This window comes from Lepidothrix coronata, unplaced genomic scaffold, assembly GCF_001604755.1.
Source record: "Lepidothrix coronata isolate B3197 unplaced genomic scaffold, Lepidothrix_coronata-1.0 Scaffold3, whole genome shotgun sequence".
NCBI classification, from domain to species: Eukaryota; Metazoa; Chordata; class Aves; order Passeriformes; family Pipridae; genus Lepidothrix; species Lepidothrix coronata.
The window spans coordinates 10,948,771-10,971,169 of record NW_016690183.1 but is presented as its reverse complement, the minus strand read 5'-3'; the positions used below and the strand labels follow the sequence as shown (position 1 = coordinate 10,971,169).

Genomic DNA, 22,399 nt, shown 5'->3' with positions numbered 1-22,399 from the left:
CAATCTCAGATGAGAAAAAAAGGCATAGACACAAAAGACTAGGCAAGAAGAGGCTGTGGATGGCTACTTGGGCAAGTAGAAGACTACTAAATGGGTAACTGTGGTAGGAAAAGTATTAGGATTAACTGAGCTGAACTTGGTGGTGTTGGTAAAGTTAACCCCCTAGACCAACTGACAGTCAACAGCATCTGTCAATCAAGTGGTTGAATAACCATTCCTTCTTCAAGGTCTGCTGGTTTTTTCTTCAACCAATTGAATTTTTTTTTTCCTCACTTTGCTAATATCAGATTCAGACAAGTATGAGAAAAACAAGGTTTCGATCAGAAAACGTTGTAAGCTATCCTCTCTCTAGACAATACCAAGCGACACCTAATGGCTACAGCCTCCACTCAAGTAATTTGTTTTGTTAGCGACTAAAGTAACAAAAACAAAATGCCTTTGTAGAATGGACAACACCATTATGAATTTGCTTCTCTGTAAAATAAAGTCACAAGGGACAGTAAAGTGGACCCAGACATTTAAGGTGCAAAATCATTCTCTAAACATCATAGCAGTGTAAATTGTGGATCAGGAGAGTTTCGTGTGATAAACTCATCTTGTGGAGAGATGATTGTTTTCAGTAACACTTTACCACAGTAGACTTGAAAGAAATGAGAAGACTCGCTCTAAGTCAAATCAATGCAAATAGTTAATCCTTCCTCGGAGCAGGGGAACAGAATAGACATTCTTTCAAACATTCTTTATTTTCTATTCTACAAACTAAAGAATATTAAACCCCCATGGAAATACTCTCACTTTTCCTGCCAGCATCTTAATCTCACTTAAAGGATTTAAATTTATTTGATTTACCCTCAGCTTCCTCACTTTCCTTGTGCAGACAAGCCCCCAGATATTTGAAAATACAAGAGCATTTGAGAACAACGAGAATTATCTCTTGGGGAATGATTCTGTAGGTATTAACTTTAAAATATTGAAGAACATAGGTTGTGAAGTGGGGTTTATAGCTGAACATGCTGAGCGCAAAACCAAATATTTTACCCCACAGATAACACCTCAGAGTTAGTCAAATGGCTTTCTCCCTTTCTCTCATTTTCTCAGTTCATTGGAATACATTTGTTATATAACCCACTTAGAAGCTTATTAGAGTGCAATCTAGCAGCATGAAAAATGTAAGTAGTAGAAGGGTAAAAAAAAATTATTTCATTTATAAAGATTAATGGATGATTTGCCAGTAATCATGCACACATGACTTGCAAAAAAGAGGTCTGGGTTTTGATACATTATTGTGGGGTGGATTTTGTTTTTTTGGTTTGGGGTTTTTGCTGTTGTTGTTGCTTGTGGGGGATTTTTTGTTTGGTTTGGTTTTGGTTTTTTAAAGAACTTAGACATTAAAAGAAGGGCTTGGTATAAAATATAGATATGGTCTAAAATAGGTCTTTTGTGCTTGAGGGGCTTGGAAGGATCCATTTTCATTTATCTTGAGTACATCTCTATGTCAGTAGTTGAAACATGTTATTTATCCTTTCTGATTCTACTTTAGTGAACAGTGGAATTAGAGGGATCAGTGATAACATGTATCACTTACATCATCTACTATGATCCTCTTGAATTTTTTTAGTTTCTCATTACATCAGTGTTACTAACACCTTTACTTATGTGCTCTTCAACAAAAAAAAATTACATTTCTGTAGCGGGCTACTGACATGACAAATTATATCTGAATTGCTTTCCCACGTGAAATGCACAATCTAACCTTGGACCTTTTGCTTGCAAAACGTACTTCCTTTACAGAACCAGAAAGTTTCCATGGCATTAACAAGCATGCCAAGATAGATATATGGTTATCCTAAAAACAAAATTAAATTACAAAAAAAAAAAGTGCTTCTAAGAGCACAGCCTAAGTAAATGCTACCTTCTTTAGTTTAAAAGCATAGTTTCTTGATCTTAATCCTTGACACTGTGAAAAATCCCTCCTTTTTAATAATTATCATGGAAAGAGTTAAATATCCAATTCCTTGGATATTCTTATTTTGAAGGTGAATACCTTCCTTGTATATAGGCTGATCATTCCACCGAGTTCTCCTTTTTCTCTCCTAGTCAGTACTTTACTTAACTTAAGTTTAAACAGGACTGGGCACGTCACTTAAGAGACACTCAAGAAATGGCACGGACAGACATTACTTTTTCCTGCTTCTAATGTGCTTTGTTTATAGATGACATGCAGAGACTCCATACAGCACTGGCTTTCCATTCTGTTCTGTCTACATACAGTTTGAAACCCATTATGAGGCTGGGTGTCTCCTGGACTGCTCTCTAGCAGCACCCCTGAAATTCACTGGTATATTTTCCCATGGTAGGATCAGGACTCCAGAAACCTCTCAGGATAATTTTACTTTCATAAACTACCTCCCTACTGACTTACATCTTGATTCAGTCATCAGACAGGTATTCCACCTTCTCTTAAAATTGCTGATATCCAGTAAGGCTTGGATTAACACCTTCATCCAGATGATTAATGATGCTGATATTATTGCTATTGCAACAGCTACAGTTACATAAATGGGAGTGAAGAAGGCAAGAGAAACCACACTGATGCATGGACACTTTGAGGTACCATTTCTTCCTAGCATCTAACTGACTGGGATCAGTCATTCTTCAAGGGTTTTTTTCTCCTCCCCCCCTGCCAATACTTACAATAACAGTGACAAAAAATAATTTTCTGAGATCATCAAGGAAAGACCTGTTCATTTGCAGTGACTCCCCAACTTTCTTCATAACAAGTTTCATAGAGGAGACATGCTATGAATAAAGATTTTGTCTTAGGGTAGCTATAGACTCTTCAGGAGGGGTTTCTGCAAAGAGACAGCTAAAATTAATGATGACATAAAATTAATCCAGGTGAAAAATCCCTCAACATGTGTTGAGGCCTCTCCAGGCCTCTCCAAGAATTCATGCCATCTCACTTTTGGACATCATTTTGCCAAAGAATAAGACAGAGGTGAAAATAACTTTTAAGGGAGGATATCATTTCCCATTGGTACAATACTCTCATTTTTTCCATTTCTTCATTTGCAGAGGCAAAGACAAGCACCATTGATAGAGTACTGCAAAACAGAATGCGGACCCTTGCTAAAGTGTCTGGTCCCATAAGCACTATAGAAGAAACATCAGAAAGAGAAGAAAAACAAAAATAGAGGAAGTAAAGATGTACATTTGAAATTCGTGATATAAAGCAAACAGTCATTTGCTGCTAAAAGTCCCTTTCAGCAAATGCAGGGTTTTGGTTTTTTGGTGTGATTTGTTTTGTTTTTTCTCTCTATTGGCTGAAAAAAGATAGATTCTTATTTTCAGGTTCCTAAGTCGTGACTGTTGTCAAGCTAGGGAATAGTTGTGATGAAAGAAGAAGCAAAAGAAACATAAGGGGTCCTCTCACCTCTTCTTAGGCATGTCATTTCAAATCCAGTCTGTCTCTACATTGATACAGACTGGGAAAAAGAATCTTGGAGAGTAGCTGTAGAGCCACATTAAACTGAACTTTAACAGATTAGATAATAATTTAAATGTAGTACTACTGTGTTTGTAGACTTGGAGAGCATTTCTTTCTCCTCGTTTCAGCTGCCAAAGAAAATGATCACACTCATAGGACCTCCACCCAAGTTTTCACTGCTATTTTCCAACAGCATACAGAGCATCACAGCCAGCCTTATCAGCAGTGCATTTACAGGAACTAATTAGTCATTAGTCATGCCTCTTTTTCACTGGTATAAATTCAATAGCAACATTTAAGATATAAAAGTGCTTTTACATTGATTGCATTGCATTGATTAATGTATCACGTAATGTTTTGCTTCCATTACCATCTTTATTGCACCTTTTTTTTTAAGCCTGCCTCAGACCACCTGCCTTGGTGTCTGAGAGCAGACTTACTATTGCATCTAAGCCCCAAAGAGTAACAACAGCTGATTCAGACTGACAATAGCCACTGCCACAGTGAAGTTGTGCCACAGGCAAGACAAGGAGTCCACCTGCACAGAAAGCTGAGCTCTCAGGGCAGAAGAACTACTATTTCCCAAGGATTCATTCATCTTTTTTATAAGAGGCATCCTCTATTTTCCATACATTAGTATGCTACAATTAGTATCCAAACCACTGTGCCACATTCTAGGACTGAAGTGAATGAATTAAAACTTGAAATGTCGATTCAGAATTTCCCCTCCGTGCAAGCGGATGCAGAGTGGCTGCCTTCTTCTGCCACTGGCAGACCAAGGCCACTGTGCTTTCACAGGACAGGGACACAGGTAGCAGGGACTAAACCCTGCCATCCCCTTTTCCACAGGTATCTGACAAGGACTGTTTGGAAGAGCAACAAGCTGGAGATAAATGGTGTTCGCAGATGCAGAGGAAGATGACAGTGCTGAATTTCTCACCTTTCTACATACCCCAAGGACAAATCATTCCCCAGTGAAATAACTGGAGTTGTTACAAAGATATTTTTTCTGCTCTCAGTAACTTTCCACTTTGTGACTGCACAGGAGGAAAGTACCCATAAGTACCGTATTTGGGTTACAGTCAGAGACACAGTGGCCATTAGACACACCAGTACTGTACCAGTCCTACTGCAGCCTGTACATGAAAAGGCACCTCCTCATCACTGAAGAAGTTAACCTAACTCTAAGTAGCGCCAAAGCAAGTATTAATGAGGGAAAACAGCTTCCTCAAGGAACACTACACCATACTGAGTAAAATCCCTGCACCCTGCGGCACATGCGAGGGTGAAATCCAAGGCTCACACACCAAGGCTCAGCCACAGGGAGGCAGGAGCTGTGGGCAAACCTGCCAAAGCAGTCCATACAGAGTCAACTGAGATGGGGTCTAGCAGAGATCCCAGGGAGAGCCGCACACCTGGTCTCACCCACAGGAGTAAGGAGGCGGTCTGGGGTCCCCTATCATGGCAGGCAGCACGATGCTGCAGCCCCCACAATTTCTGGCAAACCTCGGCTAGCAGAGCTGGGAAACACATCACTTTGCCTGCTGCGGAGACAACCCGTAAAATGGAGGTGCTTGCATTTATCTGCTTCACTAGAAGTGTCGTGAGGTTTGATTAAACGATGTTCGAAAACACTAAGAGTACCTGGGGGCTGTACGTGAGGACTGAAGCTTGGAAAGCCTCTACTTACTCACTTAGGGAGCACAATCTAGGTGGAGAGACAGATACACCAGGGAATTCTGCCCTTTAGTTCATTTTTTCTTTTCTGAATTAAAAAAAAACCCACTACATTTGGCAAACTATGAAATATCTTTTCTAGTAATATTTTCATTTTTTTAAAAAATCACATTATATTGAACTTCAGCCCCTTAAAACATGTTCTTGGCAAGCCTTCTCTGAGAAAAAACAGCCACATATTTCCTAACCACAGAAACTATGTATGTCCTCTATGGGATGTCAGCATCCAGTAGTCCTCAGATTTCTTTTATTAATAATTAGTGATCTAATTAACTAGATCTTTAGGCCACTTAAAACATTGTAACAATGAAAATTCTTCATTCCTGTGGCAATACAGAATTCCATTAACAAACACAAATGGAGATTTTCAGTAAGCAGCAGTAAACAAAGAAAAAAACCCCCAAACTAGCAGGGTTTATAATACATTTACATTAAAAGAAATGGTGAAGTTTTGTACTTTATTTTTATATATTTTCTTCCAAAGGACAAAATGAAAACAGAAGAAATACTATTAATGCCATTTAAAGTAGAGTTTAAACGAAGTTATCTATAATTGGATAAAGAAATCTGTCTTTTTAATGTGTATGCCTTGAAAATTGGCCAGAAAGTCATCTGTGCATTTTACTTCTTGACAGTAATCACTTTCAATATTCTGTAAAGGTACCCAGGAGACAAGCAGAGATGTTTGGTAGTGAACAGTAAAACATAATCAGTCTTCAGGAAGACAGTTAAAATTACTGATCTGTGACATCTCACATGTTCAAGTCAATTAAATATGATTAATGACTACCTGGGCTGATGTGCATGTTGCTCTTTTGGTATATATACAGAGAAAAAGGACCATGGATATTTACTCACCCTCCTCCTTCATATTCATGTGCAGATGTGTCCTGGAGTACAAACATATGTTCAGAAAATGTTTTGAGGATAAGGAAGGGATTAATGAAATCCAGGAAATGATAGACGCTTTGCAAGTTTGCTGCTGCCTAAAAATCTGCTAAGCTCTTATCAGGGTGTGTGGGGGGGAAATCTCGAATTTTTATGTTCTCTTTCTGATGTTACAAAGAGCTCCATGCTAAACTGGTAGGGAAGGTTTTGCCTACCTGAGCAGGTGGTGGCGGTTGTTGCACAAAGCCTTGGGGTGGTGGTGGCGGCTGCAGCACTTGCTGGGATACTGGTGGACCTGAACCTGTAAAGCTTCCCGGGGGAAGCTGTTGACTTGGGGAAGCCATAATGTAACTCGTCTGCTGGGCAGGCTGCTGCAAGAGAGGCGATGGGTAGACAGGACCAGAAGGCGATTCAGGGTTGTCTCCTGATGATTGACGACTTAAGCTCATCTGGTTAAACTGTGCTGTCATGTCATCTCGCTGCAGGGCAAAAGGCAGTAGAAAATGATGTAGACATGATGTCTGCAGTAGACACACAAATTAGCAAAACAAAATAGGTTCAGAGCATGAGGGGAAAAGGAATTGCTCAGCTCAAATCCATGCCAAACTTTGCATGGATGTCTACAAAAATGGAGGCAATTAAAATCAAAATCACTATAAATGCTTTGACAAATATTTCTAGACTGCAAGGTGAATGGCATTATTTGGCACAAAAGCCAATTTTGGCTCTTACCTTGCCCCCCTCACCTTCTTTTCCAAAATGACAAGTGAACTTTACAGTGTTCAAAAGAAGACATTTTCAATATAAAGGGCATGAAAATAACATTAAGAATACCTCTATCCCCAAACACAGAATTTGTCAGCCAAGCACATGCTGGTAATTTCACCTGTGTTTCAAATTGATCCTAAGAGGAATTCAGTAGGATTCAGGTGCAGACCTTTCCCTTTTTGGACTGTTTTGAAAATCCAAGGTTGCAAACACAGAGAAGATAAAAAAAAGCTAAGCCTTATGTTGCTATTTCAAGGCTTTTTATTCTGCATTGGAAAGAAATGAGTACTTTATTTGACTGGAGGGGGAAAAAAGAATCTATGGTAGGATGAACGTATCAAATAAAGTCAATGGACCTAAGTTTCATTACATGCTGGTAATAACACAGGCATTCTGGACAGAATCTGTTCAGTCTTGCAAAAAGAGTCATACTATTAAGTGATCTCAAGTTTATTCTGTGAAGGTCAAAGATTTACGAATGTGGTTCTAGGCATCTTCGTTTATGCCCATATCATAAGACTTTTAAATACTCAACATAAAACTCTATTGTATGCTAATATTCAGATTACAGATAGGAAATAAGCATTATAAAAATGTGTTTTGCTTAGAACATTCATATTATCTTTTAAAAGGAGACTCCAGTTTTGTTTGCAGCCTGGTGATGTTCATTCTCCAAAACCATCCAGCACAAAGCAATTATTGTCAGGAAACTTCAAAATATGTAAAAAGAAAAAAAAGGTTGCTTGTGGAAAGCATTGATAGAGACTGCACAGACTCACCCTCCCAACTCTTGAGAGCAGATACCACGGATCAACACTTTAAACACTCCTGACAGATCATCAGGTGGTATATGGAAGTAATGCTATTAACTTTACTATCATTCTACATTCATATTCAGGCACATAAGTTGTCTGTCGGAAGGTGTTCCTTTAAAAACCTAGATTATTTGTTATCTGAATGGCAAATGACTGCAAACAGATTCTACAAGAAACTTCATTGAGCCAGGAATGGCTTTGGATTTGCCCAATAAAGAACAAGAGCTTCAAAACAAGATAATTTATCCAGTGTTTATATAATGTAATGTACATTGAAGACATTAATTCAGGTGAAGTTGCACTATTAAATTAGCCAATAAAAATATCAGCCTTCTTATGACTACAAACCCACCACACACTAGAACAACCTGATATTCCTGCAACACACTTTTCAAGAGAAATAGCAGTGAGATATGCAACTTTTGTTCAGCACGGAATAATTTTTATTGTCCTTTAAATGGTACCACTCATCTACCAGGCACTAATAACACTATTTTATCTGCAAGGATCCACTCAGCTTTGTTTCTATCTCTTATTATAACTACATGACAGCTCTACCTTGGGGAAAAAAAAAAAAAAAGTCATAAACAAGATTACTAGAGCAAGAGAGAAAAACAACAGAAAAAAATTTTGTAGTGCCTCTTAAAATGTCAGCTTCATTTTAGAACAGTATAATCTTGGCCCTGTAAGCACCAAGCCAGAATCAGACTCTAGAAGAGCACTCTATTTATTTTAATTATACATGTCCATTGGTGCGTTGTCATGCTGTACAGCGTACCACACCTTCTGCAGCTGGTTCACTGCTACCCTCTTTCCCAAGTGCTCTGGTATCATCAGGGAATAAATCCAGGCAAGGGATTTAGTATACAGATAAAATAATATTAAATAAAAAATAATGATTTCTAGAGGTCTCTTCTCCAGTCTTTGTGGACATAAAAGAGAGATAACCTAAATCTCAACTACTGGAGTTAGCAATTTAAGATCCCTTAACATTAAGTGACAAGATATAAGTTCTTATCACAGGCACAACAAAATATTTTTCTGGAGGTTCTGCTCACCATGTAGAGTGTCCTGCTCCTAGCAACATCCTTCAGGTTAGCTAACCAGAATCAGTGGAAATGTTCTTACAAAATGCTTGTCAGTACCAAAAGCATTAAGGCAAATGGGTATTTATTTAGATAGAGTTCTCATGTGGGACACCCATCCTTGCAGTGCTCCCCAGAGGCTCCTGGGCATAGTCATGCTCACATCCCCAGCTTCAAGGAAAGAAAAAAGAAAATCTTTAGTACCACAGAAAACTGCTGCGTTGGAGAGACTGGCAGGAGATGCTGGGGAGGATAAGAAACTGCTGGATATTGGACTGATTGAGAAGATGGCTGCATTGTCTGAACAGGCTGCAAAATAAACACAGTGAAAGACATAAATTCAACCATTTAGAGAGAGATAACCACCACCACCACCACCTTTGTTATTGAGAACAAAGGTATCAATCACAGCTCTGAAAATACAGGTGACTCATCACCAGCCCAAGTACAACAGGTCAGGTACTGCAATTTTAGACTTCATTTTAGCCTTATATCAAACAATTCTTTATTACAGATATTTCTGCCTCTTTTCACATATTTGATGGATGTTGGATTAAATAAAGCCAAGCTGTATCTTCTTATTACTAATGTGAGCCAAAGCGAAATTATGATTCTACATTTCATTTACAGAGATAAAAATGGAAGAGCAGTGCAGTATAACTACGTATTTGAATTTTGCTGTTAGTGACTGATTTAACTCTGAGTGTTTCATAGGCAAAGGAATAATGATTGTAAAGCTGCTTTGTCAGAACAAAGGAGTTTTTAAAAAAATTAGGAAGAACAGGCTGTGAATTACCAACAGACAGGCCATCAGCTTTGAGCAGATGTTTATCTAAGTGAAAAAACAATTTTCCACAGCACTATTACCTTGGAATAGCTTTAGTATTCCTTTCATTTTAACCTCCCATATAACTTCGTACACACGTTTGGTACTACCCCCGTCTTCTAAAACTGTGAGGACCAGATCAAGAAATAAGAGCCATAACCATGTAAGTCCAAATCCAGTAAAATCAAAGCAACTTCACTGAATTTAAACATTGTATTTCTGGGTAACCTGGGATGAAACTGTGCCAAATTATAAAGCCGCACAAGAACTGCAGTAGATCTTGGCTGCTCTGTGACTAAACATAATATAGGATTCTTGCTTGAGTGGTTCCCTCTGTCTGCTCTGCTCGGGGAGAGAGGCATGCAATCCACAAAATTAAGTTTGAACCAGATCCAAACCTTGCTGCCCATGCTTGGCTACACCTGGCCACATGCCACAGCCAGCCCAGGGACCAGAGAGCTGACACACCATGGCACTGTGCTCAAATCAGTCTGCTCTTCCCCTCTCCTGCTACAGCTCCAGAATTTTTAGCTCAGAGCAGGGTAATGGGCAAGAAAATGGGGTGCAGGCAGAAAACCACCAAGCTGGGGCAGAGGTGCTTGGAGAGCGGGTTACCCATAGATTGGGCCCAATACAACAGGACATGAAAGAGTTTGTAGAGCCCTTCATTGTACTTGATTCTTAGACTCAAACCCACTGCTGTCAAAAGGGACAGAGAAAGGTCACTCTTTGGAGAAAATTACAGGCTGCACTACTTTGGGAATGAATGCTTCAGCTTCCACTTATGGGTGAATTTTGCAAAATAACCTTATGTAGACATACACCAACTTGTTTAACAGTACTTTTGAAAATAAAATCATCCTTTACATACAACTGAAAAAGTAATCTTCTCTATCTCTTTCATGCATGTTGAAAAGCACTTCCTGATATTTTTGTCTAGCTGCATTCCTACCTCCTACCCTTTAGGTCATTCTTCATATCCCTGAGAGCTCCTTCTTTTTTCCAATGGCCACCACACCTACCTGTGTGACAAGGTGACTTGCCATTTGTTGCTGTGGCTGTTGAACCTGCTGAGGCTGCTGAGATGAAGGCTGCTGCTGAGACTGTCCCACCATCTGGCTCCTCATCGTCTGCTGGCCACTGGGAGGATTGTATATTGCCGGTGTCCCATCAGGATTTACAAACGGTTGACCTGAAACAAGACACTCTGCATTTGCTAAACATTTTAAAGAATATACCGTTTCCTGTATGAAAGGATACAGTCATGCTTTAACTGATCACTCTTTAGCTGACCTGCTACAACAGTAAAGTGTTCATCACACTGAATGCCTCATTGCAGTAATTACAGTATCAGCCATCTTTTTTTTTTTTTCTTTTTTTTTTTTTTCCAGGCAAGACAGACAGCAGGTATTTGTTTTGGAAGGATGATTTTTCAAGGAATGGGTGGAAAGTTACCATGGCTATAAGATGATTCANAGACAGCAGGTATTTGTTTTGGAAGGATGATTTTTCAAGGAATGGGTGGAAAGTTACCATGGCTATAAGATGATTCATATGCTCTTGTTACTTGAAGTCATTCAATGATAAATCAATTAACATTAAAATTGAACTTTGGAGCAAACACTTAACATAGGGAATATTCAGTTACATTTTACTCTGACACAATAGCAGTCAAATGTACACAACTACTTCTGACACACTATAGTTTGTAGGAAACAAAAAGAAAACCAAACACCCCCTGTTCCTTATTTATTTACACATTCCAATAACACAGTAATGTACTTTTGAGAGCTTTGCCCTATGTAATTACAGGAGCCAGCACTCAAGTATTCAAGGAAGCAACACTTAAGATGTATTTAAAAATCTCTTATATACAAGAAAAATTCTGTCCAAAGCTCTACTAAATTGTTGAACTCATTTCACTTCAGATATTTTAGGTGGGGGAAATAACCTTGCAAAACCAATGTTTGTTTGAAATAATAAAAAAGTTTACCCAAGTCACTGTCTCGCAAACAAAAAATAAATGGTGTTTTTCTGTATGAAAAATGTTTTCCATGACCTCAGTTCTCTTTTCACTTCTATCGTAAATCCGTAAATCAAAGGAATTACAAATGTTTCCATGAGAAAAATTTTAGCAATGATACCATAACCATTAAAGTCAGTAACCAAAGTATGAATATCTGAGATGAAAAGGGAGATCTGGAGCAATTCGGTGACTTAGAGCTAGAGTGAAACAATGAACTTCTGATTTGTATACTACAAAGCATCTCTACCTGTTCTATCTACTCCTCAGACTTTCAGTTTCCCCCTCTTATGAATCACAGTCAGAAATGCCTCAGGAGCACTGGCTAAAGAACCTTACTTTTTCTCTAGAGCATCAACACTTCCTGGACCAACTCGACATCACACTCATGACGAGAAAGGTCATGACTGAGTGGAAGAGAAGCACAAGACAGTTCTGTCCACTGTTTTCCTGAATCTTGCTGTGAACACACTGGGTGACTATGGCATGGACTACCAAGATTTGGGAATCTAAGGCTCCAGAAGCACTTTAGAAGACTGAGTGGGATAACAGCCACCCAAAGCCTGTGTCAGATACTCAAGGGAAGCCAATAAAGAGCATTTCAATGACATAATTGAAAAAGTCCCAGCAATTCTTTTAAAGATGAAAAGAAAAAGACTTTTCATGAAGAAATCTTGAAATAAGAAATGAAAAGGAGAGATCAGATGGTAACAGGGAAGACATTTGTAAGTTATGAACTGTGGCCCTGATAGAAGACCAAAGATTGCGATGTCATTTAGAAGAGTAAGAATGAAACATAAATGCTCTTAAGTTGTCAAAGGGATTAAGTCAGAACGCGTCAAAAGGAATCCTTTAAAGGGTAAAACAGAAGCAGGTGAAATGGAGTGCAAAAGAGCACAACCACATAAATGGTTCTTTGCCAAAGCAAGTAAGAAGCTGGTCTATCTGAGGAAGGAGAACAGTAAAGCAGAGGAGAGGAAGTAAAGGAAACTGCAGATATGGAAAAGAAAGTGTGGACTGCCAACACCTGAGAAGGAGCAGAGAGGTATAATCAGAGCAAGAAGATATTGACAACAGCTGTGGATGCCATTAGAGGCTTGCACAGTCAGTGACTATGTAGTGTGAAAGGAAGTAAAGATCTTTAAAGGACACAGCGTTATGATCAAAAGAGAGAAAAATTCTGGAAGTAGCCACTCTGCAAGAGGAAAAGAAAGAGCTAAACAATGGCGTTACATAGGGAAAGAAAATCTATTCATTACAGGAAACAAAGCTCCTTTTTCCTTTTCTTTAAACTGTCTTCTCTTCATCTATGTTTCTGACAGCATCCATCACTTTAATAGTTGATCACAGCATCTAGCAATCTAAATCTCCTCCCTATGGAGCTCCTTTTGTAATGTTACACTAATGAGATGCAAAGATTCTGAGCCCAAAGAGTGATAAATTTGCAGTATGTATTTTGCTGCATGTAAAAAATACAGTAGATGCTAAAGTGTAGCATCTTCCAGCACAGGCAGCATGATGAAGCTAGAAGCGTGAGACAAGAATTTTAGGCTTTTAAAGAATCTCCTCCTTCCATTTTCTTTATTATGTATATATTTACAAGGGAGCCACAGAAATAAAACAGAGGGTTTGAAAGAAACACGAAATCAGATACACGTAAAAATACTTGCTCCCTTAACACATATGGGGCTCCCAGTGATGTCTCTGCAGACAACGAGGCACACTCAGAAGGAAGATGAGGTGCTCTGGTCTAGTGACAGTACTGAAAGGCATTATACTGACAGCAGAAAAAAAGACTCCCCGGGTACCAGGGAAAAATATGAACTAGCTGCTGCAAATTGCTAAACTGACAAAACAGACGCAGGATGTCAATTTTGTCAATTTAAGATGTTCCTCTTAAACTGCTCTTCCGGCTCTCAAGTGTGGTGACCTCCAGTCTCTGTCCTTACCATGGCCAGGAACAAGCACAATCTCCAAGCAGCAGCAATTCCTTTCATTTGTTTCTCAGTCCTGTCACCTGAATTATGGATGACTCCTGTCTAGGCCTGCTGAGTTTTGCATGGAAGTGGACCCCATAGCACACAAAATGCTGTCTTCTGTATTGACCAAGAAATTTCAGTGTTGCAGACAGAACTGAAAACTATGGGAACAACAGAAATGAGCAGATGAACATACTGACAGATTTTTTTCTTGCCAACAGTATCAGGCTCTCATGTCAATAATGCAATAGCTTGGAAAAAAGTACACTTAAATAGTAAAGGCTTCAGAAAAGTGAAAGGTCTGTGCAAGTTACTAAGTCACCTCTCCGGAAAGAACTTCTCACATTTCAATCTAAACAAGAAATGCTCCCTGATTTTAAATATGCTGATATACATTGATCAGCCCCAGATACTACTATCTCTAAGTATCTGTGGAAAGATTGGCTCAATAGTTTACCAAAGCTGTGTTTTTCTTAAATGCTGCAACTTTCTTGACCAAACTATGACCGAAACAAAGTATTCATAGTAGTGGACTCACAAATAAGCTTTAGGTATTTGCACTGAAATACTGAAACACAGAGATGTAATACACATAAAATACTAGTAATAAACAAAAATCCCCAAAGAAAAAGCTCCTGGATGCTCTATCAAGGACTTTGAAAAAATATTTTTGAGTTCAATCCTCAGTTCTCATATAATGGAAGATACATTTCACCATAGGCTTTGTTGCTTTAAACCTAGCATAACTCAGCTAAGGTTGACAGCACAGCTAGTCATGGTCACTGAAATGGTTCAAATCACTGAAAAAACATCACAGTCTCAAACTCCCCGAACCTTTTTAATACTGACAGTACAATACTGTGGGGAGTAATAGTGTAATATAACCTGGACTTCATCTAGACCAAGGCAGTTAAGAAATTGCCTTAAACTTTCAGCAAACACTCAAGTTCAAACTGAGCAGTTTCCAAAGCATCCACAGCACTTGGGTGCCTGCAAGCACCTTGTTTGTGCACTGTGGTGCTGCTAACTACCAGGAATTGAACAGTTACAGCTTTGTCTTATCACAAAACTCACAATTTAAATACAATTGCTAATCATGCAGCTCACATAACAAGATTAATTCTGAAGTGCAAATTCAAATGCAGTCTTTAAGCTTTTTGAAATTCTGCTGACATTTGACGATGTATTTCGATTGCACTGTATCTCAGCATGCTCAATATAGAAAAGCATCTGTCTTTATTGATGCTAATGGTATCTCAGAAGATTCACAGCCAAGGAGTGCTAGGACTTCTGAATGATGAATATCCTGTCTGGGATGAAGCAAGTGTGTTTTGTATCACTTCCCACCAGCTATGCCACAATAGCCTCAGAAAGCCAATCTAACTTTGCCAGCAGATTTGAAAAAGACAACTTGCAAAATGCCATTTGTATGTATATTTGCTCATAAAATGCCCCCAGGAAAACATGTCCAGAAACAAGAAATTTGGTAATTCGCCAGCTGACATGAGAAGCACCAACGGGCAGTATCAGGCAGGAGAGAATCATACTGACCTGTGTGTGGGTTGAGAAGGATACTGCCAGGCGGTATCCCTGCAGCTTCAAGTGGAAGAATGATATAGCTGGTGTTGCTGGGGGCCACCTGGCCACTCATCCCACTCTCAGGGTAGGACACACTTCCTGTAGAGCTGACTGTTACCCCAGGGACAAGAGATGCACTTTGGAGAGGCTGATGTATTCGTGACAGTGATCCTGAGGAGCCAGCACTGCTGGAAGACTCTGAGCCTAACAGGGAGACACAATCACAGCAGGAGAGGGGGTTACAAGGGACCCCAGTCCCCATCAAATAGGTCATGTACACGAGGAGAGCCTTTGCAGACTGCAAAGGTATGCATCACTCCACGCCCAGCTAGGAGTAGGGTTTTCACTCCCTACTGAGACCAGTATCCAGTGGTAATTTTTACAACTTAAAAAACCGCTTTCCTCCCACAAAACCTGCTTCCTCCCAGCCAGTAAACAGACTTACCAAAGACAACACAAAATGCTCAGCACGTATTTATAATGCCAAAGTATCAGTTCACAAGGTGTAAAGACTAAACATAGAGTTCATAAATAAATTAAAAAAACCCTAAAATCATAACACAAAAAACCCTAAACATTTTCAGAAAGAAAAACAACAACTGTGTTATCAGTCAAATAACAAGGTAGCTGGGCAACACACATATTAATTTAAAGCTGCCTAAGATGCCACCTAAGATTTTTGCCACTTTGATTTGTCAGCACCTAGCCTATTAAAATTGAACTATTAGAGAGCATCCAAAGGAGGGCAACGAAGATGGTGAAGGGCCCTGAGGGGAAGCCGTATGATGAGCAGCTGAGGTCACTTGGTCTGTTCAGCCTGGAGAAGAGGAGATTGAGGGGAGACATCATTGCAGTCTACAACTTCCTCATGAGGCGAAGAGGAGGGGCAGGCACTGATCTCTTCTCTGTGGTGACCAGGGACAGGACCCGAGGTAATGGCCTGAAGTTGAGTGAGGGGAGGTTTACATTGGATATTGGAAGAAGGTTCTTCACCCAGAGGGTGGTTGGGCACTGGAAGAGGCTACCCAGGGCAGTGGTCACAGCACCAAACCTGAGAGAGTTCAAGAAGCATTTGTACGATACTCTCAGGCACCTGGTGTGACTCCTGGGGATGGTCCTGTGCAGGGCCAGGAGTTGGACTCGATGATCCTTGTGAGTCCTTTCCAACTGGGCATATTCTGTGATTCTGTAACATCAAATGTGCTAAACCACATTTGTGCCTGGAAGAATGGAGATACAGTATTTTAAAACCCAAATATAATTTCCAAACTTCTGAGATACTACTTGATTAGATTTCAATTTGCTTCACATAAAAAAGACAAGTATCTCTGAGAGCATAGGGCTCAGGTGATTGGCTTCCTGAAAGCAGGATGTTATGAATGCAAAGTATGTTTTAATTGCAACTTCTTTCATTTTACTTCTGTGAACTTGTCTATTCATCTAACCTTCATAGTGCCCACCTGCAGGTATATACTAAAAGCAAAGACAGAACTCAGACTTCAGTTTTAGCAAACTTCTTCGAGGCCAAATTACATCCTTTCAGATATAGGATACTGTTGGTGGTCCCTGCAGTAGACTGCTTAGAGCCTCAAATTAATTTTCAGTCAAATCCCTATTGAAATTCATTTATTTCCTCATATTATAGAAATCAGAGCAAAGCAGGTTTCTCCTGAAGAAATCATACTAGCATCCTGTTACTTAACAGAGGGTCTTTTCACAGATTTCTGTAGGTTGCTGTGTAAGACACATTTTTAATCCATCTTCTTCAAACTTTGTATTCATACAGAAGCTACTACAGATACAATCAGTCCCCTTTGTGAACTGTTGTACTGCCATCAGCAGGACCCTAAATCTGCTTCTCCAGTACATAACCAAGAAAGTTACAGAGATTTCAGAAGAAATTTTTAATTTCTATAAATACACTTCAAAGTTGTATCAGTTGCTACATTTTTCCCCTCCTCGTAGACTGAGATTGGAAATTTAGAAATGTTATTCCTGTAGGTATAGTTTTATTTATTGGGTAATTTCAGATTTCAGCGTTTCTACAAATTGCAGAGTTATTTCTGGAGGCCACCCTCATCAAGCTGCAAGTAGTATTTGGATATTTGGTGTCTTCCTTGAAATTGTAAAAGCAACGGCTGGAATTTAATTTTCCTCCTACATAAGTTACCAAGTTCTTCCCTGTATTTCCCTAGCCTTTCTACATGCAATTCATGTTGGTTCTTTGAGTTCTTGCTTTACTTTCTCCTCTTTTCCTTCACTTTTTGAATTCAATAGGTTAGAAAGCTACCTGGAGATGGTAGTGGTGATGACATTTCATAAACCTCCCATTATTTCTAAGCGTGTAAGTAGAATCAAGCCCGAGTTCACTCTCCCCACTTTTTGTGCTATTCAAAAGAAAGGCTGTTAGCATAAAAGAAGACTGCAGCTCTGATATTCAATTGTTTTTTTTTCCACCCCTCTCAGCTATTTATATGCCAGAATCACGGATTGATCTATACCAGCTTCTGAATGATAAAAGCCAGAGGACTGCAATGAATTCAGATGTACTCATCAAATGATTCGCAGAAACAGTGGAAAATCCTCTGAAGCTATCACCTCATACTGGTCAAGATGATAGCTTTGAAATGTCTGCCATAAAAGACCTGAGATCTGCTCTCCCATGTCAGTAGATCAACTCAGTGATTTTGAAAAAACACAAATAAGTCACAAACCATATCAAGAATTTTCTGACTGTTTGGAAAAAAAAAAATCCCAGAAATCACTGCTTTATCAATTTTGCCCCCATTTATCCTTACAAGAATGATCTACTTTATTTTTTTCCATCACCATAACTTATTTCCTATCATCTTAAGTCTAGATCTATCAACACAAGTAAATGTAAATTCCAACACTAACGTCTGGAAATTAACACCACTTAATCTTGTCTTTGTAGCTCTGATTAGCTGTTTTCATGCTGTCTAAATCTGGACTAAGAAGTCACCACATAATGAATTCAGTACTGTAGAAAAGGGAAAAAAAATTGAACTATCTGACTTTACTCAGACTCACATTAAGAGATGTCTTACTAAAGATTTTTGAAAGGAACTTGGTCTAAATGAGATTTTTGTCCCCATTACACAATACAACCTCTTTTTTTTCAGTATGTAATGATGCATACTTCTTCTATATAGATTATTCTATAATTTTCTTGCTGCTTCACAGTTGACATAATAATAACCTTCACATTCTCATCACTTTCGATTAATATATTTTTTAAATATATTCTGAGAGATACAGCAGTTCAAAGAGTTGTAAAAGAGGGTTTACAGAGGGAGAGAGCATGGCAGTACCAATATGGCAGTACCAATATTCTAAGCACTAGTGAGTGATGCAACATGTCTTGCTCTATTTTATTTCAGTCAGCATTCAGTATCTGATCACTTTGAACATCTCTGCTCATCCCACCTTCCAAGTCCAAGGCAATTTTTTCCTTTCCTATCAACTAGACTCTCAAGATCTATCCACTATTTAGTCCAGACAGTTAATTTTTTCAGGAACAGTAGAGTGCTGGAAGTACTTTTGTCTTGGATATAGTTACTTGGATTAGAAATATTTATTTGCTATTTCTGTAATTCACTTGTGTTTCTCTGTACACCCACATACTTGGTTGTTGGGGGTTTTTTTATGATAATGGTACATGCTCATGTGAACATGATTATTTCTCTGCAAGCTGCACTTCTAAAAATAAAACTGATGTTTCAGCACAATCAGTTGGTGGGAAGATTATGACTGGAAGCACTTGGCTCGTGACTTATCATCAGTAAGTCTGACACATACATCAGTATTCTGACAGTTTCTATTGGACTTACCAGATCCATCAGGCTAGTGCCTGATAATAAAAAAGCAGAAATCTAATTCCAAATCTGAGAGAAAAAATATATTACACAGGACACTTTATATAAAAAAACCCAACCACCCAAACAAACAAAAAAAACCTCAAAAACCCCAAACGAGCAAAAAAAACCAGACAAACCAAACCCAGGAAGGTAAATGTATTGAAATGCCTACATATAATTGTCTTTCCCCAACAGGAGTAGCAATGAACACCTAACAGGAGAGATTAGACTGTGTCTCCAATTACTTGGAGCCCCGCCAAGGAAGTTAATGATCCCTACAGACCTGTATCAACATGGCTAATATCCCAAGCCAGCTTTTTGTAAATGAGGGGGAAAAAAATACACTCCAACAGATGTGCATTCCACTGAATGGAAAACACATTAAGAGAAGCTAAAGGTGCAACAGTTACATCTCCTATTTAACAATTATTTAAATAAGTATGTAGATACACAGAGAACATTTCTTTGAAGCACATCTTGTCTTCCCTCACAATAATCTATGTTAAAACCTGTGGCAATGTGTCAGTGACAGTAACATGGTAGTTGATGTGTTATATTTTCACTTTGGTGTTACAGACTGAATAGGTACATCTTTGTCCCCTTGCATGGACAACTATTTCACTTACCACTTTATATGCTTAGTCAACCCTGGAAAGTCCACTATATTCCTGGAAATCTAAACCAACCAACATTTTGTATGATGTCTTAAGCAGTAGGAATACAACTTGATTGAAACTTGTTAAGTTATTAACTCCCCACTCAATATTGAACTATAGTTTAAGACATCTCTGCATATCTACTACGCTTCAGAATAACAGAGAAGAAAATTTTATTTGCAAAATACAATCTGTGCTTTTCAGTAGAACAAGGTTCTCTAAACAATCAACAGGTGCATGAAAATAACCATCAGAACCATTAAGATAACCATGTAATGGGTTTCAAACAGCCCCTTTTGTGAAGTTTGCAAAAACAAAGTAACATAATTCCTATACTAAGCTCTAATTCCTGTGCAGCTGAATGCAATTAAAGTCTAAGACTAATTGACACTGCTGGACTCTACTGCAGAGAACAGCATGTTCTATGATCTCTTGCCTAGGGGGAAGCTAACATCTTCCTGTGCTTCAGTTCCTGCTTGCTTACTATGAATCATTAATTACTGATTTATCAGAAGTTAAGGTTAAGGGCAGAACATTTAATTTTGATGACAATATTAAAAGTGATCCAGAAGGACTTCAATACTAATATTGCATCACTGTATACACTCTCAAAGGCAATTGTGAGCCTTCTTTGAAAATTCTGAAACTTTTAATACTCTGTGCTCAAGAAGAGTGTTTAACAATGCTTCTGTATGACTGTCACATATATAGAATAATTTTCACATTTAAAGAGGCCACAAATAATTTCTGTAATTTAGACAATGAAGAACATTTTGACCAACTAATGACTTCATACCACTTTCATATCTACTATATGCAAGACAGAAATGTTTTAAATTTATTACTGTGAATCATAAACCCCTTCAGAGACTAGTATTTTCTGTAGAGGAGAACTGAGACAGAATTGGTGTCTATCAGGCACTACCAGAGGGGTGTGTGTAATGTTTGTAGCAACAGCTCTGAAATTCCATTTCAACCACTGTAGTAAAGACAACAACAAAAAAATAATCAAGATCACTCAAAATAAAAACAGGATCAACATTTAAATGTCCACTGAGCTACAGAAAACCAGGGCTACCTATGGCCAGAGCACAGAAGATATAATGCAAAAACATGCACAATGAAGTGTCACTTGGTACCTAATGAACCTTAGAAAACAAATGCAAATAGCACATAGAGTCATTGACAGCTACTGTATGAATGCACTCAGCATTTTTTTTGTGAAGTGAAAACACTGTATCAAGATACATTTCCCTATTATTTTTGGAACAGTCATTCTTTCCTGCTTTAATGCCATTCAATAGCATATCAGAAAGAAGGACAGAAATAGTGATTTGGATATTATTTCCTGTGACTTTTCTCAGGCTGATTGACTGTTTGACTTTGTGTCCTGGCTTTGAAGATACACATTTGTTTTGACATCCAGTCTTCCTCTTCTTCCCCACCTCTTTTTATTTTGTTTCTTTTTTACTCTTCCTGTGCCTGAACTAGCTTTCCAATTTAAAGACCTTCCTTACAAAAAGTCAAAGCACTTACAAGAGAACATGAAATTTTAATATCACTGATGTTTTAAAAATGTATTATAAGAGCTTTCATTTGAAAGCAATTTGGGGTTTGGTGCATACAGAGTGCAGATGCATTTACAAGTATTGGTATGCTTCAGAAGTCTCTCCTTTAATACATTTCCTAAGTGCATCCTTTATTACGCTTAACATTAAAATGGCTACTTAAAAATATTATTCTTGTAATTAGAGGTCTCCTTCAAACTGGATTTCCCTGACATCATTTTAAATGCTCTTCACCTCTGCAACACAATGCCGCAGAGAAATACATTTACCTGCACTCTACTGAAGGTGAATGATACAAAAAAAGTATAGCAGGGACCTCTGCCTCCTCCCTAATTCAGTGCACATTAAATTCAATTCTAGTGCAATGGAAAGATTCACGGGTGTCAAAGAAATGTGGAGGTAAAACCATGGTTTGCTGCATACTTCAAGCCCCACTGTATAGTCTATTCAGTCTATATTCAAACAAAAAATACACAAGAACGTAGTTTGTCCTCTATCTGCTCGGCTGAACACAGTGACTGAAGGGACAGGGGGCAATGGTGACAAGTTCCTGCCCAGCCCAGCAGGCAGGTCTCCTCTGTCATTACCCCCCTGTCCCAGGTGCCCTAGGATAACAGATGTCAGGCTCTGCAAGTGGAATCAAACAATAGCAAGGATGGCAGTTCCTCTGGATGGAGGTTAATTCAGACTATGCTCTGCATCCAATACGCTTCCATAAGTTAAAAAGGATGGGTCATGGTCACACTAGGCTCCCTTCTGAAGGGAACAGAAGGCCCAATATGCTGATCAGACTCACTTCTTGGGGTCATCTGCTGCCTTGCTGGGGCCCATCTTGGGCACAGTGACTGCAAAAAGACAGTTTTCAACTCTCAGAGAAGTAACGGGGTAGTGGTGGGGGGAGAGAACAACTATCTTGGACTTACAGAGGGACATTTTGGCCTGTTTATGAAACTGATAGACAGAGTCCCCTGGAAGGCAGTCCTGAGGGGCAAAGGGGTCCAGGAGGGTTGGACATTCTGCAAGAAGAAAATCTTAAAGGCACAGGAGCAGGTTGTAACCATGTGCCAAACAACAAGACGGCATGGAAGACAGCCAGCTTGGCTCAACGGAG

General features: G+C 38.9%; 1 protein-coding gene across 18 annotated transcripts in view; it reads right to left on the bottom strand.

The window, feature by feature from the left end:
• Positions 1-22,399, bottom strand: part of ARPP21 (cAMP regulated phosphoprotein 21) — a 191,678-nt gene that overhangs the window by 36,301 nt on the left and 132,978 nt on the right. For all 18 annotated transcript variants that reach the window (XM_017821650.1, XM_017821745.1, XM_017821754.1 and 15 more), the window contains 4 exons: positions 15,160-15,390; positions 10,629-10,798; positions 8,985-9,089; positions 6,328-6,591 (listed from right to left, as the gene is read on the bottom strand). In XM_017821650.1, the coding sequence (XP_017677139.1) occupies positions 6,328-6,591; positions 8,985-9,089; positions 10,629-10,798; positions 15,160-15,390 (770 nt within the window). The remainder of the gene's footprint in view (positions 1-6,327; positions 6,592-8,984; positions 9,090-10,628; positions 10,799-15,159; positions 15,391-22,399) is intronic.